At 37.4% G+C, this 17,339-nt stretch overlaps 1 protein-coding gene across 2 annotated transcripts; it reads left to right on the top strand.

The window, feature by feature from the left end:
* Positions 1-293: 293 nt before the first annotated feature.
* LOC107653930 (ubiquitin domain-containing protein 1-like) lies at positions 294-9,716 on the top strand. 2 transcript variants are annotated; one of them, XM_016440792.1, is made up of 4 exons: positions 294-330; positions 788-853; positions 6,161-6,388; positions 8,887-9,715. In XM_016440792.1, exons 2-4 carry the CDS (start codon positions 790-792, stop codon positions 9,267-9,269), a joined length of 675 nt encoding a protein of 224 aa, XP_016296278.1. In that variant the 5' UTR covers positions 294-330; positions 788-789; the 3' UTR covers positions 9,270-9,715. The 2 variants fall into 2 exon arrangements, with proteins under 2 accessions (XP_016296278.1, XP_016296277.1); XM_016440791.1 differs by lacking the exon at positions 294-330 and adding an exon at positions 337-503 and having other exon boundaries at positions 8,887-9,716.
* The last annotated feature ends 7,623 nt before the right edge of the window (positions 9,717-17,339 follow it).

Consider the following 17,339-nt stretch of genomic DNA (forward strand, 5'->3'; position numbering starts at 1 on the left):
TGCAAACACACTTGGCAACAAAGCTCTTTCTGACTTCTGTTGATATATTTCTATGTTGTTTTGCTGCTTTGGCTATACACAATGCACTTTCGTCGTGACAATAAAGCTATTTGAATGGCGAAGAGCGTAATGACACGATAATGGCATTTTTAAACGTTAAATCGCTTTATTGTTCATTACAAGTTCACAAACTTTCCACGATTTTTGATCGGAGCTTGAGGGCTCGCTCTGGAGGAGGGGCTCTGGCGCAGTGCGGTCACGTGGTCAGAGCGCGCATGCGCGGTGTGCGTCAGTAACGTGAGCTAGTCGGAAACATCAGTGAGAGGAAACGTAACGTTAGACTAGCGAGAGATAAAGAGCAGCTGAGGCGGGTTTGAGACGCGTGTGTTTTGATATACAACAAAGCGAGCATGGAGTAATCTATAAAGTCTCGCTGATGCTGTTTTATTCTTTCAGACCGGATTTAAGAGTTCGGGATAAAGCTAATGCTCTGGCTAGCCGCGGTAAGTTAACGTTAGCTCGTCGGATAAAGCCAGAAATAACTAAACGCGATTCTCTGACCAGATAACTTAACCGATAGATCATCCCAGACATCATCAGTCTGGAGTTTTGTTTTTTTGTGGGAGGCTTTCTTTAAATGCGAGTGCTGTTGATAGATCACATAACATATCGTACTGTATTTAGTCACCTGAACTGTAGTACTGTGTCCGCGTGGGAACTCAAACGATCACAAAGCTGGAGTGAATCTTGAAGTCGTCTTGAGATGTGGCCTGTGTTTGACTGACAGTCATGGGAGGCTGCGTGGGGCGCGAGAGCTCGGAGTCACGTGGACACGGCTCGAGGAAGCGCGGAGGTGAGGCTCTGTGCATCTGTGATGCGATGCTGCTTTGCATGTTTGTTTCGCTGTGTGGCTTTCTTCAAAACATGCAAATATCATGATGTGGGAGCAACTGACACAACACATAAACCAAAAGCACCACGACATTGCCATGTTACAAGGTGTTATTTGTGAACTTACAAATGGTAAGCATGTAGTATTTTGATATATGCATCAAACTACCATCAGTATAACACGAAAGAATGTTTGTTTTCTAATGCAAGGATTTATTGAGACTGTACTTTTGAGTTTAAACGAATGATTATTTAATTAGTAAATATATGCGTATTTCAGATGTGTTGAATCCCACAAAACTATACCCAAACTAAGGAGTGTCATGATGCTACTATGGTGAAATGTGTTGATTATTACCATGTACATGCCATGTTTTAGGAATATGATAAGCAAACACTATAGTGTATATATACCACATTGCAATGCTTTTAAAATGTTAGTTTTTTACTACCTTTCACAAAAATGTAGCTAAATTGGTTGCAACAGACAAAACCACCAGCACAATTACTATGGTGTTACCATGTTTTTGGTTTCCATGTTGCACCAAGATATTATAAATATCACGGCACATAAATACATGAACTTAACTTATTTAGTTCTCCTATTACTATGCATCAAAGTTCCATAGGCTATCACCACAGTACATATTTCTAATACATTTTTGTTTTCATATACAACCATTATTTTGTGGCTGTACTTAAAATGTGCATATTTCAGATGTGTTGAATCCCACATTATACCAAAACAAAAGAGTGCCACGGTATTGCACACGCATGCACGTTATTTTTATCTGCTCGTACTATGGTTTTCTATGGTGAAATATAGTGATCACCATGTAAATGCCATGTTTTAGGAATATGATAAGCAAACACTGTAGTGTATATCAAAGTGCAATGCTTTTACAATATACTTTTAGAACAAAATCTTAAAACTTGGTTTTTTGAGTGGTTTAAGCTCGAATACGTTCATAATTTATTTTTTGGTGAATCTGATTACATGCTTAATAACAATGTAAAATATTCACAATTTGTGTGTTAGACTGATTTGTGAGTGTTTTTGACTGAAATGAATCTGTTCGTAAGAGTCGTTTGTTGTGAATCGGACTGCTGTGTGTTTGTTGTGGACAATCGTGCATTTTTGGTGCTCTTTTTATTGTCTTGTACTTTGTCGCACTTACTTTCTCTCTCACATTGCTTTTAGTTTGAATGCATGTTCACAACGCTTGAACGGTTACAGAACCAAACCATAAATATGCTTTGTACAGCACTTGCACGATAACAGAGTGAGCAGTTGTGAAGAAGAGTGAGGAAGCGGGAACGTCTCGTGTTCCTGTAACGCAGATCTGTCGCGGCTTGTGTGAGTGTAACGAGAGAATTACAGAAGAATGCAACTTTATAGAGCTCCTGGCCTCGAGACAACGAGCGAGCCGATTACATATGGTTTGACTGGAGATTATACGAGCTGCTGGACTTTGACAGTCACATTCTGCCTCGTCTCTTGCTGTTGTGGCTCAAGTCATAATCATAAAATGGAATAAGCTCTTTGACCTGAGATGATTGAAATCACAAGTGCTCCTTCCATCTAGCCTCGTGTTGCAACAGCCAATGAAATTGCAATAAAATCTCAAAGAAACTGGCTTCAAGCACTTGGCTTCTGGGAACGTTTAGAGTCCCTTTCACATTGTCAGTGGTCTCTTTTATTTGACCGAAGCACTGGATTATAAACACAGCCATTTGTCTACATTTCTCTGCCTGTCACTTTGAAAGCCCTCTTTTGGATTAACCCTATAAATCCTGCAGTATCCTATTACATACACACTTTCTAAGTCCTCTAAATGATCAACGTGATCAAAACTTTGCTTAAAAACCATAATCTACTGCATGTCTTATGTCTCTGATTGATAGTTTAGAGTTTTTCTAATCCAGTAAAAGCACTTTTAGTGTAATTGTACAAGCGTCCAGCTTCAGCTCGAGCTTCTCGTGTCAAATCCTGACTGGTTTTTATCAAGTAAGCGTCAGAATAACTGCAGTAATATCTCCAGATGAACACTTACTGGACTGAAGCAGCTCAGCTTTACTTGATTCTCCATCAATCATGTTTTAGAGTCTCAAATCTGATCCTCAGGATCTTTTGAGGAGCGTTTGTTTCCAGAAGCTTTACTTTCACTGTTCCTCAGCGGAGGAATGATCTTCACAAGCCTCCAGAACATCTCACATCTTCTGAGGAGCCTTTATTTCTTCAGCTCTCAATCACTGCATTATATGTTTGGAGCATTTCAATCTCATCTCACTGAGACAGATTACTGGAGATATAGAGCGACCACTGATATTCATATCATTCTATGTCAGTAGAATGTATGTCAGCATCTGCTGCACTGTTATAAAGATCTCACTGATTTACATTACAAGCATCAGAATTTCATCATATAACTATCAGCATCTGCAGCAAATTGAGCCATAAAATATATGAGCCATAAAAGCCTGATGCATCAAATATGACCCAAAACACATATGCAGACTTTATTATAAACGGTTCTATTTATATTATTTCTTTACTGTGTTAAGCTGGTTTAGAGGTCCAGACTTCCTGTAAAACATGTGTTTTTGATGATACTCCTCCACTCCCTCCATCACTGTACTGTCAGCTGGAGTCACACAATGTGTCCTAATGATTACTTCTCACACCTTTATGCTATAAATAATGTGTTTGGATGGGAAAGCACTGAGTCATCTACTGTGAGCTTCCTTGTTTCTGTAGCAGGTTTATTGCTTAGGCAAGCATCACTATTACCGTTCACACTAAGGGTCATGAGACGTTTCTAAACGTGTGGATTGATCAAATCGTTGCTAAACCTTCTAAGCATTACTTATCGGACTTTTGCATTCTTGCGGTATCTGTAGCTTTAGTATACAGTGTCTTGGTTGTTTTCTGGAAGCTTTGTGTGTGAATAATATGAGACCGACTTTATAATGTGTAGTGGTTGAGTGACGTATCACAACGTCTTCTAAGCGCGTCTTCATTAGTTTACTATGTTTGTTCAACAGTTGAAGTCTTCAGATGCAAAAGCTTTTATGTCTCTGTCAGATTTTTCTTAATTTTTGTTTCTTTTAAATGAGCATTTTATCAGGCCCCTATGGTGAGGTTCAGTAATTTCACTTTAAAACCCATTGACAACCAGAAATACTGCTGATTTGACTTCACTGACATCGGATGAGAATAGAACGTGAACAGAATTGAGCTGGATGATGATGATGATGATGAAGACGCTGTTGTCTTCAGTAGAGATGCTTTATAGCTGAATCATTTGTTTTGATGAACTGTAAATGTATTAAGTGCAACATCAACACTTTGAACTGAACTAAATTACTATTTAACAATAATAGTTGTTGATAATGTTGCACTATTTATTCCAGGCCTAATGCAAACACGCAGAGTGTGTGTTGTAATCTTAAACATTATCCAGTAATGTGGCTCGTGTCCTAATCGCCGTGTTGGGCTCAGCCTATCATTGTTGACTGAAAGCAGCGGCTCTGTTTGAGCAGATAACCGCAGGGTCAGGAGGTGCTGTTGGGGTTTGCTGCTGCCTTCAGGGCTGTTGATGGATGTGAGCTGGATGGATGGAGGCGGTTATTTTTTGCCTGAAGGGATCAGTCATTGGGGAGGGCAGTATTTGCAGACAAACAGTCAGAAATACACAACCTTTGCTCAGTCATGGGAATATGAGTGAGCGGAGTTCACTTCTGCTTTTATTGAGATCGAGCTTACTGTACTATAAGAAAAACGTGTTTTATATGCATACTAATTAAACATTAATTTATATCTTGCGTAATTTTATAGGTAGTTAGGTCCAATTAATTATATTTAATAATAATAGGATCAAACTATTTGTAAGCTTTATGTAATCTTATGTGAGGTTTCTTTTATTATGCTCACTGAGGCTATGTTTATTTGATTAAAAGTACAGCAAAAATTGTGAAATATTATTGCAATTTAAAATAACTCCATTCTGTGTGAGTATATAGTAAAATGTAATTTATTTCTGTGATCAAAGCTGTATTTTCAGCATCATTACTCCAGTCTTCAGTGTCACATGATCTTCAGAAATCATTCTAATATGCTGCTTTGCTGCTCGAGAAACATTTCTGATTATTATCAATGTTGAACACAGTTGTGCCGCACAATATTTTTGCAGAAACTGTGATACATTTTATTTTTCTTGATTCACTGATGAACAGAAAGTTCAAAAGAACAGCATTTATTTGAAATAGAAACCTTTTGTAACATTATAATTATATTGCGGAATAAAAGTATTTACCCCCCCCACAATATTCCATTACACCATAATCATTTGAAAGCACTAAAGGTCAATTCTTGTTTATTACACTATTACTTTTACATTCCACTCAATCTCCTTTTTGTTGCCCCGTTTGTGAAAGTACTGATGGAAAATGCAAATGGAAAGTCTTTGTCGGCCTACATTAGTGAAATCATACATGCCTTTGCTGTGGAACTGCACGCACATTTGATTTGAAACTAACCTCGTCATAATTCATCGGAATAGTACAATTCTGGCATAATGGTCAAAAATAATGTGCTCTTCACTTTGATCCTCGTGAATGATCGAAGCCGTTATTCCAGGAAATGCTGTATAGCCTACGTTTCTCACACATTAGTGTTCGATTCAAGTTTATAGCGCTTTTCACGATACAAATCGTTGCAAAGCAGCTTTACAGGAAATTAAGTTTCTACATTATATTTAGTAGTAGCTTATCAGTGGTGAATGTCAAATTGATGTACATATGGCAGAAATGTTTGGTAAAATTCAGTTAAAGACGTAATCAAACAGACGATGAACACTATTAACAGCAATTATTATATGATGCAATCAAACTTCATACTAAAACTTCTTCATAGAGATCTTTTTTTGCAAGAAGGAGCACAATTGAGCAGACAACTTTTTCTAAAATTTGAGACATACACAGAAGATTTGAAATGGGTCTGCAATTTGCCAGTTCACTAGGATCTAGTTGTGGTTTCTTAATAAGAGGCTTAATAACCGCCAGCTTGAATGGTTTTGGGATGTGACCTAAAGACAACGACGAGTTAATACTATTGAGAAGCGGTTCTTCTGCTACAGGTAACAACTCTTGCAGTAATTTAGTGGGTACAGTATCTAACAGGCATGTTGTTGGTTTAGATGCAGTGATAAGGTAATGTCACTGCAGGTGATATTAGGTGTGTTAATTCACACCTCGTCTGCGTCTGCAGGTCGTAATGAGCCACTGAAGAAAGACAAGCTCAAGTGGAAGAGCGATTATCCCATGACGGAGGGCCAGCTCCGCAGTAAGAGAGATGAGTTCTGGGACACGGCTCCAGCGTTCGAGGGCCGGAAGGAGATCTGGGATGCCTTGAAGGCCGCCGCTGTGGCTCTGGAGTGTAACGATCACGAACTGGCTCAGGCTATCGTGGACGGAGCCAACATCACGTTACCACACGGTGAGTCTCTGATCGGCTGTGACCAAAACAGCTTTGTGTGTCTGACTTGCTGTCTTTTGAGGAACTGGAAAAATGTATTGTGCAAAATTGAAGTTACCATTTTTTTCTGGAAAATTGTCAAAACACTTTAGTTAGTGTTGCATGTACTAGGGGTGTGAATCGGCACTGGTTTCACGATTCAATTCGATTACGATTATCATGTCAACTAGGGCTGTGCAATTAATCAAAATACAATTTCGATTTCTGCCTCCATCGATTATGAAAATACAATAATTGAAAAAACGATTATTGCGCCCCATTCCATTCTCTTTCCAGCGGTGCGCTTTCGCTCCTCCATAAAAGCCCAATTTCACGTGCAAATCAGTAAAGTCATGAAACGTGGAAACGTATTCAACCTTCAGCCCAGTGTTTCATCTTGTTTGGCTTCGGCCAAGAATTTTCGTTTCAGTCCATCCCTAGTTTTTCTTCAGCATTATTGCCATTTGATTATTACTGATGAGATCATAGACAGCGGCAGCTTTAATAAGCTGCATTCACACTAATGCACAGATCGGTTTCGACATATCAGATGTTTTGTCCTGTTCTGAAAACATAACACATTCATTTCGAATCATAAAAGTATTCGGAGATGAAAGTACATTTAACCACAGCCGCGATCGAGCTTCAGGACAAACAAACACAAAGCGCATGTGAAAGTCTGTTGGAAGCACAGTCAAGCAATGCGCACGTGTCTCACAGCGCATATTCTGTGCAACGAAGCTGCCGCGATTGTGCGGGAAAAAGCCATGCTCTGATTTAAAAATAGAGTGCATTTTTAATACTCGTGTGACAAGCGTGTATGCACATGATGTCAGTAGGCTACAATCAGTTGTGGTCTATTACTGCATCGATGCAACGATTAATTTTGACACCCCTAGCATGTACTTGCTGTAGTGATAACAGTAAATTATGCATAATTACATGCAACTAACCGTAAGGAAAACCCTAATCCTAACTCTCTCCTGCAAGTTTTTGTATCAAACCTGTGCTCAAGTTGAATGTGAGGAAAGATTCAAAACCGAAATCCAAGAAATAAAACATTTCTATACTAAAGCACAAACCAGTCATTTCTTATTCTTGTTGCGTTGATCAATATTTACCATGAGTTACATTCAAAAGCACAGAGTGTGAGACATGAGTGAGGCTTTGAGAAGAGAAACGAGAGTCCATCTGTTGTCCAGTGGAGAATCTCATAGGATACTGTTAAAATTGGGGAAAATTAGGTGAGCAGCCCACAAAATAAAGGTTAAATATAAAGCCAACATATGGCCTAATCCAGATTTATATGCATACATCTCATTTGTTACAAATCCAATTGTTTCCACATTCCAGGTTTCCTACATATCTTCCATTTCAAAATTCCATACTTTTCCAGATTCAAATTTCCAAATAGATTTTCAGACAATATTCAGTAGGGGTGTGAATCGGCACTGGTTTCACGATTGAATTCGAATACGATTATCATGTCAATGATTCGATTTAATTCGGTATCACGATGCATCACGATTATATAACATTTATTTTTGCAATTCATGGAAATTACTTAAATCAAATTCCATACCTTTTCCAAATTCACAATGTAATGTTGAGTTTCCGTACTTGTTATTTATTATGTAAACAAGGCTTTGTCGTTCACTCATGTTTTAGTATCCACATAAAACAACAACTTTTACATGCATAAGGCGCTTTGGAATAATTTGGAATAATTATAGCTGGTTAAAGATGATAAAATCAGTCAGAAATGTTTGATTATTTTCAAATATGTGACCCTGCAGCACAAAAGCAGTCTTAAGTCGCTGGGGTATATTTGTAGCAATAGCCAACAATACATTGTATGGGTCAAAATTATACATTTTTCTTTTATGCCAAAAATCATTAGGATATTAAGTAAAGATCATGTTCCATGAAGATATTTTGTAAATTTCCTACCATAAATATATCAAAACTTAATTTTTGATTAGTAATATGCATTGCTAAGAACTTCATTTAGACAACTTTAAAGATGATTTTCTCAATATTTAGATGTTTTTGCTCCCTCAGATTCCAAATTTTCATATAGTTGTATCTCAGCCAAATATTGTCCTATCCTAACAAACCATACATCAATGGAAAGCTTGGAATTGACCCTTATGAGTGGTTTTGTGGTCCAGGGTCACATATCTTTAACTATTTTCAAATATTTGAATACATCTTTTTTTTTTTTGTTAGTTGTTGTTGTATTAAAACGTTTGATATTTTTCAACAAATAAACATTTAACCTTTTAAATACCCTGTTGTTCTCATAACCCAACCCTTATTTTCTTTATTGGTCTAGAGGGGAAGTTTTTACCATAATGAAGAAGTATTTAATAACATGAAAACAAAAGAAATGATGACACACACCAACCCTCTGTCTGTCTATCTGCCGCACTTTATTTCCCCATCACTGATGGTTGTTTGTACTTTCAATCACTCTCCAGGATCCCTGACCGAGTGTTACGACGAACTCGGAAACCGTTACCAGCTACCGGTTTATTGCCTGGCTCCGCCGGTCAATCTGATTACCGAAAGAAGTGAAGACGACCTGTCAGACAACCCCGAGCCACCGACCACACAGAAGAAAGAGTTCCAGCTGAAAGTACGGCTCTCCACCTGCAAAGACGTGCGTCTAAACGCCAGCATGACCGACACCATCGGCCTGCTCAAAAAACAGCTGCAAGCTCAGGAGGACATCGACCTGGCCCACCAGCGCTGGTTCTTCTCCGGGAAGCTCCTCACAGACAAGACCCGCCTGCAAGACACCAAGATCCAGAAGGACTTTGTTATCCAGGTCATCGTGAACCAGCCCACGCCGAACCACTAGGATGGACTACAAAGGGTTAAAGGACCAAACCACAGCAGCTGAGAGAACGTCGAACCGCAACACGTTTAGCACAAAACTGAATCGAGAACATTGAGCAACTTGATCCTGCTGTTTTAAAATGCTCTGGAGGGAAAAAATCTGTGAACATCTGGAGAAACAAATAAACCAAACGCAGTGGATCAGCGTGAATTTGGCAGCGACGCACACTGATTCGAGTCTCTTGACTGCATATCCCGCAAAACGGTCCTCTGAAAGCGATCTCTCCCCTTTTAAGATAATCGAACTTGAGCTTCATTTTGCACACTTGAGTATCTTAGAATAGTCGTGCCTTGAAAGAAGAGTAAATGCTGGCTTTATTTCGCTTACGAGGCACGTTCGGTTACTTTCACTCGCTTTGTACACAGAAAAATAAGGGGCCAGAATTGTACCTTTTGGGGTACAACAGCTTGTCCCGAAGGACATATTTGTACCTTTTTTACCCCAATAGGTACATATTAGTACCTTAAGTATTACTACTCTAAGGTACTAATATGTAGGGGTAAAAAAGGTACAAATATGTCCTTCGGGACAAGCTGTTGTACCCCAAAAGGTACAATTCTGGCCCCTTATTTTTCTGTGTACAAAGCGAGTGAAAGTAACCGAACGTGCCTCGTAAGCGAAATAAAGCCAGCATTTACTCTTCTTTCAAGGCACGACTATTCTAAGATACTCAAGTGTGCAAAATGAAGCTCAAGTTCGATTATCTTAAAAGGGGAGAGATCGCTTTCAGAGGACCGTTTTGCGGGATATGCAGTCAAGAGACTCGAATCAGTGTGCGTCGCTGCCAAATTCACGCTGATCCACTGCGTTTGGGGTACAAATATGTCCTTCGGGACAAGCTGTTGTACCCCAAAAGGTACAATTTTAAACCCCTTTTTTTCTGTGTGTATTTCAGGACTGACGTCTTTGAGCACAACTGTACTTTCTATGCAATCCTAAACTCCGACGCTGATGTCGTTCATCCGATGTAGCTAATCTACAATTCGGACACGTTCGCTGACGCGAGGCACTGCTAAAAGGCTCACTGAGACGATGCTTCACATCGTAGATTACAGATCATCTTGTAGATGAAACCGTATTGCTGCCTCCTAAAGGAAGATTGGACGCGCTACCAGACTTCGTCTTTTATAGTGCTGTTATGCTGTAAGCGCGCCGGCTGCAATCAGTCGATATTGCTACTATTTTGAGAGATTATATTCTGTACTATTCCAATCGTTACCCTGCTTTTTGTAATCACTTAGACTAAGACTTTTTGATGATTCTTAAACCTTTATCAGTGGCATTACGAGGCTGTTATATTTTGAGAATGCATTGCAACATTTCAACACATTCATCGCATCTGTATCTGTATCAGGCCTGCGACGCTTGGTCCTCAATGTCTGTTCATTTTAATGTTGTTTCTTTTACTAAAGGTTTTCTGCTCCTGATTATTTCACCGTGTGACTCAGCGCACACCACACCGGTTAGAAACAGCTCATCAACTTAACGGCAACTGTTCCTAATTAGCCTGAGTCTCCCGAGCGCCGGCGTGCTTCTAGCATCACGCCATTCCTTCTACTTTGGGTTACTACTTTCCTCTGTTGTTTTTAAGCATAAAAGATATGTGAAGATTTATGGATGAGAGAAATCACATTAATTTATCATTGCAAATTGCATAAGTTTCATTGGGCATGCAAATTGCATCATCAGAAAAAAATGTAACTCCATCATTTTAACATTTATGCACTTGCAATGTAAGTCCATGTGGTGTTTACTTTAGTAATTGACGACGGTATGCAGTAGATTCAAGGGATTGTTCAACAGAAAATGAAAATTCTGTCAAAATCTGAAAATGTGTCTTACATTTTTCTTTTGTTTTTGTTTTTTTCATTGTGTCATTGTGGTCCAATGATATTTTATTTGACATAAAAAGTTGAAATTATGATATAAAAGATCATGTTTATGAAATAAGGCATTATGAGATAAAGTAATTATGAGATAAAAAGTCAAAATGGATATTGCAATTGAGAAGCAAAATTATGAAAATTCATGTTGACTTGAGATCATAATTCTGACAAAAATTTCAACTTGAGAAGTCAAAAATATGACTCCTATTATGATTATGATACTGTCTCAAACTTTAGATAAGTCATAACTCTGACAAAATCACAACTTATAACTTATCTCAATTTTGGCCTATACGTATTTTGACTTTTTCGCAAGTTTAAATATTTGCCAGAATTACGATCTCAATTTTGACTTTTCATAATGTTGCTTTTTATCTCATACTTTTGGCTTCTTTTCAAAATGTTCTCATTTTTATTTCATAATAAAAGCCAGTGTGGTCCAGTGTTGTTTTGGACCACACCGGCTGTCAATTCATGTACAAAAACAACAGCAGAAGCATTTCTTTATCTTTTGTGCTTTGCAGAAGATAGTAAGTCACACGGGTTTGAGTGAATAATGTCAATTTTCATTTTTGGGTGAACTGTCCCTTTAACCTGGAACATTCCCAGTCCTGCACGTTGTAAAGCACATGCCCTGTGGAAACAACGCAGCGTCGAGTATCGGCAAGAAAACCTACGAACATCGTTTAGTCCAAAAATTCACTCGGCTGTCTCTATAAACCTGTCCTTAGTCAACACAATATGAAACCCTAATGCTGTGACAACAGCCCAAATAGATGCTAAGGATCAGTGTTGGGGAAAGTTACTTTTAAAAGTAATGCATTACAATATTGCGTTACTCCATAAAAAGTAACTAATTACGTTACTTAGTTACTTTTTATGTAAAGTAATGCGTTACGTTACTTCTGCGTTACGTTTTAAATCTGGACAGGGCTTGCTTGTTTGTTTTTAAAATAAAAAAGTTATATTTTTGGCAAATATAAAAGCCTTTTCACACCAAAAGTGAAATGAATAAGCCTCAGGCTGAAGGGAAAGTAAATTTACGTCCGTACAGTAGAATGCAGAAGAAGACATTTCAACACACTTCAGCAGTAAACAAAGACACACAAATGTTTGTCTAGAGTAATTTGTGCTTATTAGTACGGTTGAACTGGATCATCGAAGGTCAGAAGCAAATAGAATGGGATTAAATACATAAAGCATATTTGTGTTGTTTAACATTTAATTATTGCAGGTTTGCGTCATATTCTGAGTTGCATTATTTTTATTCATTTTGAGGAATACTGAATCTGTGGGGGTTTTTTTGTGAGTGAGATAAATTAATGCATATTCATATTTATTTTAGAACTACAGTAACATCTTCTGATTTCTGTCACCATGGCGACACCAGAGCTGTCAATCAATAAATGGGAAAACAAAGTAACTTGCGTTACTTATTTGAAAAAGTAACTCAGATATTCTCTTGTAAATTAAAAAGTAATGCGTTACTTTACTAGTTACTTGAAAAAAGTAATCTGATTACGTAACTCGCGTTACTTGTAATGCGTTACGCCCAACACTGTTAAGGATATCGTTATTCTCTCATCGGCATCCGCTTTGTCTTTCTGACATGGCAGAAGAAAAAAAACAACTAATTGCTACACTTCTGTTAGTAATATTAAAAAATGAGTGTAAAATGTCAGAAGATAATTTAAAGGGTTAAAGTGACAATACAGGGATAGGTCTGTATTTTGTGTTCATCCACATGCTTTACAAATATGTGCTGATTGTGATTATAATGGTTTTAGATTTGAGACCGCGAAGAGAAACCTTGCTGTTATTTCTGCTGTCATTCTAGGTTCGATACGACAGTTCTTCTGCATTCAAGGTTTTCTTTATGTATTGTTCGTCATCTCTGCTTGAATGTATGTCTGATGTGATGTGGATTTAGGTGTGTCTCATGACATGAAGTTTCCAGATTTGACTGAGGAAGCTGCTATGAAGCCATACATGTGGATCTTCGTTGGGACAATTTCAGGAGACGCACTTTGGACATTTTTCGTTCAAATCCCAGAATATAAGAAGCCATCGCTCTTTACTCAAGCCTGTGTGTATGGAAGCCCATTTCTGCCACATAAGAAAATAATCATGTTTTACTGAATCATGTAGGGTTGCGAAAAGGTGGAAAATTACCAGTAAATTTCAGAAACATTCCAGAAATTCTGCAAAGATTTTTTTTTGGAATATTCCAGGGATTCTGGATCTCATAATCGTGAATTTCGACTGTCGTAGTCATGACTGTCTTATAGAGTTTTATCTTATAATTGACATATTTCATCATTTTGACTTTTTTGTCAATTATTTTTGTCAAAATTTCAACTTTTTGTCATAATTGACTTCATACCTCATAATTATGACTTATCTTATCACAATGGTTTACCAAAGCATTATTTTTTTTGTTCTTCCATGGCAGAAATATCCCACCCACAAAACACATTAACTTTTCATAAACCCTTCATAGATGAATATTTGTATATTATTAAGAGATAAAGTGTGTGAAATTCTTACCTAAATTTGCTTACGGCCTATTTTACAAAAGTTATGTATACATTTACAAGGTAATTAGTTTTTCAGATGTTTTAAATTGTCAATTAAAGTTAACAGCTGGGAAAGCAAACAGATGTTTGTCAGTAAACTTAATTATTTCAACGTTCTCAGATCAGCTATTGTTCAGTTTCCTCTGCAACAAGACGTGTTTTATGTGTGTAGGACAAGTTAGTCAGACCTTAACTCATAAAACAAATGTTTATGTAATTTTGAAGTTAGCCACCTCAGAACGCACTGACATCTTGATGTGGTTAATATAGCTGTAGCATGAACTTCATAATTCTCGTACAATTAGAATGAGTATAAAAGTATGTATTGTTGTCGTTATAGTTGGCTCTGGACCTTCTAACATTTATTAGTAACCATACTGTATACAATACAGTTCTTGGAAACTGTCTCAAGTTTTACAATTTTGAAGAAAATATTACATTTCAATTTTTTATTATTTACAAATATATCTAACAAGTTAAATATTAAATAATAATTATTAAATATTAAAAAGTATGATAACTGATACAAGTAAATGAAGGTCCAATATTTCCATAACCGTAATGATAATTGAGAAAAATCCATTATCAGGATAGCGCCATATTTAATTTCTGACGGGAATGAAAGCGAGACTGTTGGGGACAGAAGTAGTTTAAAGTCCGCGTGAACCGGAAGTTGCTGCTGACTTTATTTCAGTGTAATGACGTATTTCTATCTGAAACGGAATATTGAATAGAGGGCATGGTTTTATTTTGGCGCTCCTCCTCTCAGTCTCTCACTCATAGCAAACTAACCGTTGGAGGGGTGTGTTTAAAAGGATATTCTGCCCAAACCGTCAAACTGACATCATCAGAGAAGGACTGCCATTCCGGAGCAGAAGCAAATGTTCAGATTTTGATTACAGATTACCAAAACAAACTATTTTTCTCAGCGGATTAACTTGCACAGATTAATTGTTCACATCAAGACTAGCAATGTGCGCTAGTAAAGTAAATAAAGTCCATTTTGATTTCATGCCGACTTTAACAACATTTCGATTGTTTAGCTGACAAAACATAGGCCTATTTCTAAAAGACTTTCAATGACAAAAACTATAAAAAGTGAGTTTTGAAAATTCCAAACAGTAAATCAATCCCTCATCTCAGCCTCGTTTTTATCCGCGTAAAATTCAAGATGGCGTCCGCTCTAAACTCTATAATCGGAATATGTGTGCAGAGTTGTGTTGCGCGCACAATGTTGTGGTGTTATGGCTCCAGTGATGTGGTTGAGGGCTGCTGGAAGTCTGGAACAAACGAGCTGTGGCTGGAGTCCCTGTAGAGAGCGGTCTCACCCAGTTAAAACGGCTGATTCGGGGTTTAGTCTTCCTTGTTTTGTTCCTGACTCTCGAATCCGCGAACACTGACTGAGAAGCTTTCGCGCGCTTTGACCTACTTCCCGCCCACGCGGGAAAATATGGCGCGCTTTTTGAACCTCACACGTGTCATTAGCAGCCACAAGATGGCGGTATTTGCAAAGAAATACTTCTGAAGTGTATTGATTTTGGCTTGTGCAATATTGTTTCGTACAGGTAGGTTATTGATATTTCCAGATGTTTTTTATTATGCTGATGTTTTAGGATGTGTCCTCAGTTGCCTGAAGCCTTCAAACTCAGGTCTAGAGATCTGGATATGACAGATGTGGATGTTTTCTTGTTCTGAAATGTATAGATCATTAAATAAACAGAAAAGGGTCAGGGTACAGTATTTATTAAGCTTTGTTAATGTTAGTAACTGATATTTTGTTTCATATTATTTTGTTAGTTTGTGTTTGCTCAGGTTTAAATTATGTTAAATGTTAACAAATACAACTTTTGATTTTAATTATGAATATTAATAAATGTTGAAATTAACATTAAGATTAATAAACATTTAAAAAGTATTTTTCTATTTAATGTAGGTTGTGTTAACAAATTGAACAGTAAAGTGTTGCCAATTTTTAATTTATCTTCTGATTAATTAGTTTTATATTGTGTGTGTGTGTGTGTTTTTTTTTACAAATATTATGAATTATTAATTCATAAATATCATAGCTATATGTGTCCCTGGAGCACAAAAGCAGTGTTAAGTCGCTGGGGTATATTTGTAGCAATAGCCAACAATACATTGTATGGGTCAAAATTATACATTTCTCTTTTATGCCAAAAATCATTAGGATATTAAGTAAAGATAATGTTCCATGAAGATATTTAGTAAATGTCCTACCGTAAATATATCAAAACTTAATTTTTGATTAGTAATATGCATTGCTAAGAACTTAATTTGAACAACTTTAAAGATGATTTTCTCAATATTTAGATTTTTTTTGCACCCTCAGATTCCAGATTTTCAAATATTGTCCTATCCTAACAAACCATACATCAATGGAAAGATTATTTATTACTCAATTTTTAAAAACTGAACTGGTTTTGTGGTCCAGGGTCACATATAGCATTTAGCAATATAAACTAACCTTGCATTGTTAAATTATCTATGAAATCAGTTCCTTTTTATGTTTTTGTAGGTTTTACTTTGGCTGCATCACTTGACTTTGATTTGGTGGACAAAAAATGTTTTAAAAATAATTGACAAATTACAAATCTTCGTCACTGCTTCTTTTTTTTTTTTTGTTTGTTTGCTGAAGAAATACAGATTACACCAAAATACCTCTGAATGAATAAATCTAGACATTACACGAGCATCACGTCGTTGACCCATGCACATGTTTGAGTGTTTCTCTAGGTGATGAACCCACATAGAGTTAAAAAAAACACTAAAATGTCTCTGGATCAGGTTCACTGAAAATAACCCTTTCACCACGGTGTGGTTCCTTACATAACTCCAGCCCTGTTTAGGTTAGGTTAGGATTCAAATCTGCTTGCTAGGCAGTAAAACACAACAGCTGCGGCCCAACAAAGTCCCTAAGATGGTGGGAATGATGAGTAATGAGATAAATGCCTCAGGAAGAAGAAAGCGTTTATAGCCGGGAGAGATGAGGACGTGTGCTGCGTCTCAATGACACATTCATCGACTCGCCACGCTCTCCTACACATGAGCAAATACGCATTCATGGCACTGCAGGCCTGGGGAAAAGCCTGCATTGATGTGAACTCACAAGGAGCCGTGTGTTCTTGTGTTTCCCGCTCATAAGAGCTCTGCAGAGAGGGACGTTTTCCCGTCTCTATTGGCTCTACTGTAGATGAAGGTCTAAATCACCAGATTTGTGTTTTATATGAAGTCGTTCATACATTCTCTGTGTCAGGCGAGCTTGTTCAGTGCCTTTAAAGGAGACATATGCACCTTTTTACAATATGTAATATAAGTCTTAGGTGTCCCCAGAATGTGTCTGTGAAGTTTCAGCTCAAAATACTCCACAGATCATTTATTATATCATTTTGAAAATGCCTATTTTGAGTGGAAGCAGAACACGCTATTTTTCGTGCCTGTCTCTTTAAATGCAAATGAGCTGCTGCTCCCTGCCCCCTTTTCCAGAATAGAGCTGCGCCATTACAGCTCGGACCTGCTAAAAACATCTGTTTTGGTTCTGATTATCATGT

This window comes from Sinocyclocheilus anshuiensis, unplaced genomic scaffold (genome assembly GCF_001515605.1).
Source record: "Sinocyclocheilus anshuiensis isolate Anshui unplaced genomic scaffold, SAMN03320099.WGS_v1.1 scaffold454, whole genome shotgun sequence".
Taxonomy (NCBI): domain Eukaryota; kingdom Metazoa; phylum Chordata; class Actinopteri; order Cypriniformes; family Cyprinidae; genus Sinocyclocheilus; species Sinocyclocheilus anshuiensis.